The sequence below is a fragment of the Aptenodytes forsteri genome, unplaced genomic scaffold, assembly GCF_000699145.1.
Source record: "Aptenodytes forsteri isolate BGI_AS27 unplaced genomic scaffold, ASM69914v1 Scaffold155, whole genome shotgun sequence".
NCBI classification, from domain to species: domain Eukaryota; kingdom Metazoa; phylum Chordata; class Aves; order Sphenisciformes; family Spheniscidae; genus Aptenodytes; species Aptenodytes forsteri.
Window position 1 is genome coordinate 9,132,071 of NW_008794446.1, and position 11,364 is coordinate 9,143,434.

At 34.3% G+C, this 11,364-nt stretch overlaps 1 protein-coding gene across 1 annotated transcript in view; it reads right to left on the bottom strand.

The window, feature by feature from the left end:
- The window catches only part of TNFRSF19 (TNF receptor superfamily member 19), a 57,808-nt gene that overhangs the window by 38,952 nt on the left and 7,492 nt on the right, over nt 1-11,364 (bottom strand). The window contains exons 2-3 of the mRNA XM_009290243.2: nt 5,335-5,423; nt 3,840-3,950 (exon numbers count right to left, since the gene is read on the bottom strand). Of these exons, the coding sequence (XP_009288518.1) occupies nt 3,840-3,950; nt 5,335-5,400 (177 nt within the window). The 5' untranslated portion in view covers nt 5,401-5,423. The remainder of the gene's footprint in view (nt 1-3,839; nt 3,951-5,334; nt 5,424-11,364) is intronic.

The window sequence follows — 11,364 nt, forward strand, 5'->3', positions numbered from 1 at the left end:
GTACAGGTGGTATTTTGCCCTGCACATTTATCCATACTGTTGATGCAAGTCTGTGGTACATCTGAGTGTATTTGGCGACATGGAAACAGACTGGATTGTCACACAGGACCTGATTAGATTAGGCTTTAACAATACCTTAAGTGACCCATGCAGCCTGTGTTAAGAATCTCAAGTCTGATCTTCAGGTGTCACTGTGTCTTCCCTTAAGTGTAGGGACAACTAATCACTGCTGACTTAACTGGGTTTTATAAGTCCACAATAAAATCCCATTGAAGTTTAAAACAAACAAACAAACAGATATCACAATTAGGTAACAAAGTATTAGTTTTGATTTCTATAACATCATGTACTCAGTTTAACAAAGACAAAGGGAAAAAAGTACATGCACAAGTGTACTTATGCTCTAAACTGGTTGCTGATCAATTCAGTGGCAATGTATTTAAGTCATAGCACCCATCTGTACCACGGTATTTATCTTAATTTTTATCTTGAGAACTCCAGTCTTCCTTTCATAGTGTTTAGCCTACTACCTCTACTTGGCCTTTGAAAGGAACACAATTCCTATTTTTGTATAGTCAGTAATAACAAGAAAGAAATCTACAGATTTAGATTTTAACTAAAAAGTAGTAGTTCCTCATAAATAAGAGTGAAGCGAGAGGTCTACAGTCCTTGACATTGTACCTGTCTGCTTCAGCTTACTCAGAAGTTCTACCTGAACTGAGTTTCAAGGGAAGGAAATAGGGACATATGTTTACATCAACCGTTCACACGGTCCACTGCTGCATGACCCAATAGCTGGCCTTCTGTATTCAACAATATAGGCTGAAGTTTGTTACTAACATAAAAAAGAAACCTGTCAGTCAATTGCTTAAAACACTTTGGGTGGGAACCGAACCAAAAAACCCACAGATAACATTGTATTTTACTATATACTTAGACATACAGTCATGCTCACACATCCAGCAGTATATTTAGTTTTATCCATGAGCACTAAATATTTGATAGGAAAACAGACACATTTTTTTGTTATTAAGAAACTGTTGTTAAACTACAGCATAATTACATCATTGCTTTCTCACATGGGGTAAAAAAAACCCAAGCAAACAAAACTCCCCCTGTGCTGCAAATTACTTCAAGTATATCATTAAATCCCTTTTCCCTTTGCGTTCTGACCTTTGACTTAACATACTTTGTTGCTTCAAGCTGTAGTTGAGCAAGACTGCTTTCAACTGCATTTCAGTAACAGCCACAGCACCACATCCTTCGCTATGATTCACAGAAAATTGTACCTCTATTTATAAAGGAAATTATGTCTCCACTCACATTTAGGTTTGAGCAAAATCTGTTTAGTTATTTCAGTTCTAGGGTAGTAGCAAAAAAAAAAAATAGTATTTGAAAGCCTATTCATGTCTGGGAGAAGTAATTGCTTACACATTGAAATTAATTAAGCATTCATATTTTCAGAAAAACTAGTCCTAAGAATCAGGACTATCAGATTGTAAACAAAAATAGTTAAAAGTAAAAGCATAACTTGAATAGTGTACTATTGCAAACTATAACCTACCTATTTTAGTTTAGCATCTTTATTAAATTGAAAGCGTAATTACTGAGGGCATTAGTTTTTATGCTTTTGTTTATTTGCCAACTAGATAAGTATGCTACATCAATGCATATAATACTGCTTTAGTAGGACCACTGTTATAAAGTGCCATATTTACAAGTGCCTTTATAAATTACAACACCCGCCAGAACTTTCAGTCCTCAAATTTAAGGCAAATCTTACAAAGGCCAAACAAAACATCCAAACAAAACCACATCCATGTGGTTAGTCATCTTCAAATCTCTACTTCAACAGCATTGTTTATATGACTAAACCTTAACTAATACTGCCTAACATAGAAAGCAATCCTCACTAAAGTATGAAACTAAATATTTCTGTTAATGCACCAAACACTAGCTACAGGGGATGGAGAGGTAGGGAAAACGTGTCACTCGATTTCAGTAAATCTCTTCAAACCACCCACAAACCACAATACTTAACTTGTGCTTTTTTTCAGAGCTCAGTATAGTAAGAAATACAAAGCCACAAACTGAAAGCTTCTTTTTCCCTGTTGTTTAAACACACATACATACCAGACTTAGTAAAGTTTCACATTAAAAGATTTTCAAAAGTAACATTTCAAATTCTCCCTTGGATCTACATAACATACTTGCCTACAAAAGCAACCCTGAAAATTACATTTCACTCCTCCTAAATAACACCCTAAATTCTACCTTTATCATCCTCTTTACACTATCAGTAAGAGTACAAAACAGAGTTTGCCCTTCTATATGCAAAGGCACTGGGCAGGGCAGCTACTTCTCTCTCTTGCTTTATGGCCCCACCTACGAGGTATCAATCAGACTGCACAGTAATGTCTGGGCCACAGTTTTACACTCTAACAATGGGCAAGATGTAGGTATAGTAGCTGGATGCTGAAGAAAGAGTCTTATTCTTATGCATGAGACTTGACAAGTCTGCTCGCCCTTCATGATACCAGCTTGCATTCTCTCTTTTTTTGCCTGACCATCTTCATACCTCCAGCATGACACACCTGCTCCCCCAAAACATCTAGTCTCCCCATGATGCATAATTTATTCTGTTACCTCTCTCACTTCCGGTGATCAAGTTCGTGAACCCCACCATATCCCTCCCTCCTGTTTCAGCTATATCTTCCTTCATTGTTCTCTATCCTTGCTTATAACAGCACCTACTTTCTCCGTGCTGAAAGCAACTAAGATCCCCCTCATGACTTGCATTCAGACTTGGAATTTCACTGGAAATTTTGCCAAGTTAACTTTCTAGTTCTACTGAATCTCAGTCCATAACCTCAGTCATCATTCATCTCCATTGATTCATTTCTGCATTCCTAAAAAATCTGCTAATTCCAAAACTTTTATGGGGATTTTCTTTTGGAAGAGATGCAGTTGTTCTAAAAGAAAAAACATTTACGTAAGACTCATAATAACAATCTTTCCTTCTCCATGATATTAACAAGGACTTCTTATGTGCCTTCTACATATTACCATGTATTTTTCTGGCCTCAAGCTTTTCAATTACTTTACATGGCATTAAGATATGGATTAGGTTTATAGCATTTTGAATAAACTGTAAAACAAAGAAATTGAGCCTCACTTGAATCTATCTTCCCAACACAAAGTGCTCCAACCGCTGAGCTAGTGAAAACAGAATTCACCTATCTCCCAGCTGTTCTAAGGAAATATCTCAGTTCTCACTTGAATCCTATTCTGTATTTATGTGCTTATGCCCTTATTTTTATTATAAACGATTCTTTTCAGACAAGTTGTTGTAGAGAAAATATTTGAACGTTGTCTATAGTGGCAATTTCACCTAAAATCCAGAACTGATTCTGAAAGTCAGCACTGTAAAAATCAAGCCCCCCCCCAATTCAGTGGTCTGTACCAATCGCTAGTTTCAAATTCATTTTTCGTACTCTCCTCTACACAGTGAGGTTATTTAGTCTTAATTCCCCGTAGTTTTTTTTCCCCCCTTTCTAGCACTAACTCACCTTTAAAAAAAAAATCATTTTAATTTGAGAGCCCATACCCAGATCCTCTAATGGTACTGCCTGCTTTATTAATGGCATCATCATTTTCTGAACTAAGCATTTTATATAAAGAGAACCAGAAAACATGGTACTCGAAAAACTGTAAAAGGTTCAAAGGCCAAAATCATTAAAAAGTATTTCCACATAAGTACAGGTATCTATTATTTTAACCACATACGTAAATGCACTTACTGGAAACAAAGTAATTTCAAGAAAGCATGATTTGCTTACCTTTGAGAGTTCCATTCCAGGTCCACACTGTTTGCAGAGGATACAGTTTCCAGTGTGGTCCCTATATTCTTGCTCTCTGCAATCTCCAGTCTCACAAATTACCCTACTTAGCTTAAAAAAAAAAAGTAAACTCACCAAAATATAATTAATCTGTGATTAACATACAATTTATATAAACTCTAAATCTGAGAAATAAATTCCCATTTCTATCTTAAAAATTACTTTCTGCATTATCAAAAACTTTAAATATGGCAATGAAAATTAATCATCTAACTCCAAATATGGATAAGTGGCCTGAATTTTAAAGGTTCTCAGTACTCAGTGACTCGCAATAATTTTACAATTTTTAGAAGACCTGCTTGATATTTGACACTTGTGGAATGTTAAAAATACTTAATTGTTTGAACATGAGTTTAAGTTCCTCACCTTACTCAACATTATGAAAAATGCATATGACTATTTACTAAAGCTACAATTTTCATGACAGTAAGCTACGTCACATTATATTGTCATGTCTCATTTATTTGTGATTTTTTATTTTCCTAATGATGCTATTAGAATTGAATAAATAAGCTAAAATCTATTCCTTTAAACATTAATATTTAGAGATTTTAAAAGGTCACTCAAACCTTTTGGAAACTTAAAAAAACCCCAAACCTGTATAAATACTATTTATTCTAAATTTCACTATCACTTTATATTTAATGGGCCAAATGAGAGAGAATCCAATTTCTGCCTTCAAAGGCATTTAAGTACATTATCTGACCAAACCAGAGACTAAGGTTATGAGAAATACCATAAGCAGTAATATCAGCCATGCAAAGTCTCAGTATAATCACTGGAATCCTACCCAGGAACATTAGCAAACCCTGTGAGCTCCCTCAATAGAATTTTAAATTAAATGTGTAGATACAGGCTTCCATCACAGAAAGCGCTCTCCACAATTGCTACTAAACTCTTACTTTGTGTATTAGTCTTTTCAAAAAGACCAAAGCCTTTCTGATAGCTATGAAGCATTAATTACCCTTAGTTCTAGAACTTGTCTCTGCAAGCCAGAGCTGAAGTACGCTTAATAGGCAATGTAATTGTGTTCTGTGGATAAGCTGAATACTCCAAACTCCTAAACTACACATACATAGCATACTGTACTAAGACATGGCTACTGCAAATTGCCTAAAATTCCTGCCATCTCTCTGAAGTGAAGCAGTATCACCTTCACAGCACTATATTCACCTATATTTTCTGTCCTAGTCCAGTCCTTTGTCCATGAAGAGGCTCACAAGGTAAAGTTTTTTAATTGCATGTGAGGAGTAGCAAGAAATTATACAAATCAGTTGACTAAGCTCACTTTTAAATTGATAAAATGTAATTGTCTGCATACATGTGTTAAGACTTTTAGTGTTAGCAGTAATGTAGAAAACAAAAGACACCATTCCTGTGTCCAATACAATTTTTCAACATTCATCCTGCGGAAAAAAAATAATTTTTAATTTACCAAATAAGCTAGTAAAATTATGAGCATCTTCAGTTTATCTTCTCCTTGTAATCCTTTAGCATCCATTTCTTACAATTAAACCTTTCTTCCTAGGAAAAAAAAAAAGAAAAAAGAAAAAAAACATTGTATTTCACAATGTTGTTTAAATTGCATAAGTCATATGTCCATAGTACTTCATGTCATTCAGCATGCCAAAATATGTATCTGTCAATGCCATTAAAATATTTCAGATAGATTCCTGGAAGCTAAATAACAAACATATGCTTTAAAAATCATGTTCTTTTTTTAGAAGACAAGGAAATATACACAAAGTTTCTATGGCCTTAATTCTCAAAAGAAGAGACTGCTATCAGTCTAGATTAGAGAACATCAACATTTGTAAATCTACCACCTTCTAACATCCCTAATGTATCCTTCTTGCTTGTTAGATGCCCAACTAAGTACGTGATCAACAGACAAAAATCAATTTCTTCAAATATGCCACATATCAGCCAAGACATAGCTGATCATGAAAACGTTCCTTCTGCACTGCAATGTGGAGCACAATGGGTTTGCCTAGTGGCTAACATAACCTCTTCTACTTCATTCTGCAATGAACTGGAGACGTACGCAGGATCTGTTTCTACCACTTACCTAAGGGATATTAACTTCTTAAGATGTGTTAACATGATTGTTTATGATCTGGTGGGCAAAGACTATTATAGAAGACATTTCAAACAGCATAACCAAATCACATCCTACCTCAGACAATTTTTATCATAATCTCAGAAGAAGAGTCCATAAAGCCTTGCTTAATTATTTTTTAAGAAGTGGTAACAAACAAATTATATATATAAAAAAAGGGGAACTATTTGAAACTGTCATGGAAAGGAAGTTATAATTTGGCATTAGGTTTTTTTGATTATTAAATCAACGAACTGCATCCCCACATTCATAAAGAATATTGTGCTTGGCCAATAGAAAATTTTTTTCTCTGCTTACTTCCCTTTTGTTTATTTGAGTCTTTGTGTTAATTTTCGGTTTCTTACGTTTTGGTTTTGTCAGTTATGTGGAAATGCAAGTGTAACTTTTAGTTTAGAAATCCAAACTATATAGCAACAATAACAAGAAAAGAATAAATAAATCCAGCTTACATAACATGCTATTTGAATTTGATCCTAATTTGAATACCTTATATGACAGTAATATAATGTCATTGCTTTCAGCTAGATGTGAAAAATAACGTTTAATACATTTCTGGCCTACTTCAGAGCTTAAGGACTGATGTTTACTTACGCTGTTTTAAAAGACAAAATGAGTAATTTTTATCATTTAAGAGTAGAAGAGACTGACAAATGAAAGGATGGAACCCAAAACATAAGGAAAGTAGTATAGAAAAAAGATTAAGAACAGTTGCAACATGCTTTACAATATGAAACTAAAACAAGCATAATATACTTCAAAAAATATACAACCAGAATGAGCATAAACTATAACACACAAATTCACATTTTACTGCATGAACACCCTAATTAATGAATTCTAATCAATAAGAAGAAAGTATACTTCAGTGGCAGTATTGATATCTTTTAAGATAAATTGTATTTTGAAGCGTAGAAAAGAGCTAAAGTCTGCTAGGAAGAACAGAACAGGCAAAGAGGTGTGTCAGGCAGCACTCTACAGGAAAACCAAGATTACATTTTAATGGTTATTTCTCACTTAGTGATGGTAATGGTCTATGGGACATTGATGATTATCAGATTTTATGCATGTCAACATGGGTAAAAAAGACCTACCATCAAGTACTACAAATGCACACAGATACAGTATTAGACATAGGTTGCTTTTTTAAGTCTGAGGAAAAAAAAAATAAGCAGAGAAACATGAAATGGGAAATCTCAGAAAGAATTCTGGATGATCCAAATACAACAATTCGATATAAAAAGCACTGTAGAACAAATGGAAAAATGGAAAAGGAGAGTCAACAAATTTTAGAAGTTATTAAGTGCACAAGGTTGGCAGGAGAAGCTGACAGCACTAATGCTGCAAAAAAATTAGGTATATAAGAACAAAAGTATCTAAGAACAAAACAATTTCTAGTAATAGCAAAGACCAAACAGTGGACAGAGACAGTAAAAATACTGTTAAGGGAACTCAGAAGTTTCAAGAAATGTTTCTCATCTATGTTTGGAAAGAAACAAGACTGATATAATATATGATGTGTATTTACAAGACTTTTTATCTTCTGGCCGAATAGTAACTGAAGTTCTGCTAAGTAAAAACAAAAGACAAATTGCGAGACTTTGCAGCTCAGTAACCTTGAAAAAAGTATCAAGAAAGACTTAAGGTTGCTGCTGTTCAATTTTTATACAGTTTGGAATGCTACAGAAATTCAAGAGTGGTAATGTTATGAAAAGATTAAAAAAGAACTAAGAATAGTAATACAATAAACATCTCTACACAATATCACAGAAAAGCAGTCCTGCAAAACAAACTTGACTTCACTTGACTCAGAGAAGACAATAAAGCTAAAAGTCTAAAAGCTAAATGATATAAACTGATTAAATATTAATTCAAAGAATCATGCTGAAACAAAAGGGATTTGGGAGAAAAATCCCCATTGACTTCTTGATTTCATATAATAGTATTCAGTGGAAAAAATTAAGTATTTCATATGCTTTCTTAATTGCTAAAAGAATCAAAACTTTACATAAGCGTGCAAGTGAAATAAAGCTATAAATGTAACTGAGTTGCTTAGAACTGAATGTCAAGTGATTATTCCAAGTCGTATGACTTTATAGTCATTATATTCCTTAATAATATTATTGTTAAAGACATAAAACATAGCACAGTTCTAATGTAATTATGGCCATCTCTATAATACTACCAAAATCTTAAAAATAGGATTTTTTTATAAGGTTAAAAGTATGTTTTATTTTAAATTTTAAGATTTACTTTTGCTTCAGAAAATACGTGTGACATATCAAAAAAGAAATTGAATATCGTAATAATTGTGTATTTTTATGTCAAGTTTCACATAGAATTATCAATACAAACAATACTGGTGAGCTGTACTAAGCCTAATGATCTAAAATATGGAGCTGTGGCATAATCTAAACAGACCATATTTTTTCTGAGCAGGTCACCAGAAGTATGGAAAAATAAAGAAAATTAAGAACAGCCTGATTAACTGGCCAGCAGATTCAGTACTTGCCATATTATTGCAGTAAAACTATATTAGCTTTATGCAATGAAGCTACATTCATCCTATACATTTTTTCCAAATACGCAATAACCTGAAGATTTAATATTGTAAAAAAGTTAGCATATCAACAATCTATTAAAATCAATATTGAAACAAAGCTAATGATGTATTTTTATGTTTGTAATATTCTGGAGTCACAACTGGATTAAAAAACAAATGCCCGTTCTTAATAGAAGGTAGTACAGAATAACAAGCAGTATTAAAAATGTTGCTGATCATGCTGACAGCTCATATTTCAGTTTTGGAGTTGCTGTATCTGTTATAAGATGATCTTCTTATAGCACTTACCTCAAAGACTTTTAGAACATAGAAAGCACACAGAGAAGCATGCTGTACTAAAACACATTTTGTTGACTTAGGTGTGGAAATTTTATTGCACTTGTGAAATATTTTCTATTTAAAAGAAAATCTACTGCCTTTATAATACTCTTGCCAAATCCAACACCTTCAAACATCAGGAGTTCCAAAACCCAGAGTAAATTTCCAAAATCAAGTGTTTTAGAATTGGCATCAAACTATCACGGACTTCTCCAACTCACCTACACATTTTACTGAGCTTCAAATTTGTTGACTGATCATTATGGGTACGATGCAATTTCACAGCTTTAGGTCTATGATATAATATGAGATATCTTCTAGGTAATTTGTCTTTTATAATCATCAAATCTTCCAAAATAAGCTTGCAGGTCTATGGGCCTTAAACTTCGGTGCACTTCAGTAGGTTTAGTAGCACCAAAACATGTTCAAATCATTTCAGTAGACATGTATGAATGCCTGTGGTATTGTATCATGCAATCATTGTGCTTATTGTCCTAGTTCCTACCAAAAAACCCCCAAAGACTATACACTGGCTATAACATATGAGAAAGAAATTAACTGGTGTACAATAAAAAAACATTTTTATAAATACAAAAAAAAAAGTTTCTTTTCTTGACAACATTTTGATAAAAATAATGCAAATGGTTAAGGCACATTAGTAACTCATTGTATTGAAAGGAAGTCCTGAAGGAGACATAACTGTGCCAGCAGCTTGTTTCCTGTTTCTGTCTCCAGTTTGGTTAAAAGCCCTGCTTAAAAAGCAGTCACTGCAGCACTTAATAATAGGTTGCCATTGGGCAAATTTGTTCTCTCTTGATATCAAGTGGCATTACACTGATGTCTGTTGGACACAAGCCATTCACTTCATATGCATTCAAGTAAGAAGTAACTAGAAGTTTTTCTGCCTCTAAAATATGTGCAACCAAATAGAAGTTCAATACATTTAAAGATTATTTGTTCCTGTTCAGATACTGATATTTACAATGCTGAGTTCGGTTATCCTCAATTTTATTAAATGAAAGAAACCTGTGGACACAGTTTTTTGAGGTTAGTAAATCACTCCAAATGCATCTTTTTAGGTTAACAGTAATACACTTGCCTGAAATACTCAGGGAAAAGCAATCATCATTGGTAATGTACTGAACTCAAGGCATAGAACTTCCATTAAGAAATGCGGTTGCATAGTTATAAGGTTGTGTGGGGCCTACTATGCATATGTATAAAGAGGGCAATACCAAACAATAAATTAGGAACATGTAAGAAACGTATTGTGGAAGTAAGAACTTCTAACCTTTCAGGGTCCTACAATGCACTGTCCTCCAAAATTTACTCCTACGTTTACTTGCTTGCCAGAGCAGTAGTCAACATTCTATTTCAAAGTCAATCTGTCAGAAAACTATTTCTTCCTTCTCTCCAAAAAAAAGAAAGTTCCACCATGAAAAGCACATCACCTCAAGACTCAAGGCAGCATGATTAAATTATGGCCAACTAGCAGGTTTCTCATACATGTAAGCATCGAAACTTTGAAGTCAACATCGTCCATCTTCTAAGGGAAACTTTAGAAGGGGTGAAGGGTCCCAACTTCAAATTCACTTAACTTTCCTAGATCTTGTAAGTTTCCCATATTTGATTTGACATTCATTCTTGACGACCACTTTTCATGCTCTCTATAACACTGGCAAAGAGTACTCTGAGAGGTTCTGGGTAAGAAAATATAATCATCTTATCTTGCCAACAGAGGTCTCTGGTATTCAATGAACAGGATCTCAGCTCCCTTCTAACCACCCTGTTTCCCACCTGCAGCTGTCAACTGCATGCAATAAAATGACAAGGAGTGGCAGATGGCTTTAGCAGAGTCAGTGCCCCACAGGCAAGAAACAAGAGAAGGGAAAGCACTTATGCTGCTGCAATGATAAAGACAAAGGGAACAAGTTAGGGACAAGAACTTCCACTACAGAGCTACACATTGTTATTCTGTCTCATACTTCTAGAACACCTTCCCTTTACCCCCTGCCCACAACCCTTGTACTCTTCCCCTTTGTGAAGTAAATGAGGTCTTGTCTCACCACGTTTGCTCCAACTGCTCTGAGAAGGACCATATGCAGGAAAAAAAAAACCCAAAACTGTCAGCTAGGTAGCATTAATCACATTAAATATCGTGTTGACTAAATACATATTTTTCAGAATATATGAAATTGTACAAAATTAGGCAGCTATAAATTTATTTCTAGTTTTGTGAAGACAGAGATAGCAGATCAAAGTTGGAATATGGCTGGTGATAGAAAACATTTATATCTATTTTAGGGACTGAGGGAGGAGACAAAGGAGGTTTACACATAGCCAGGAAGTATTTGTGCTCCTTCCGAGTACCACAGAATCATAGAATCATTAAGGTTGGAAAAGACCTCTAAGATCATCGAGTCCAACCACCAACCCAACACCACCATGCTCACTAAACCATGTCCCTA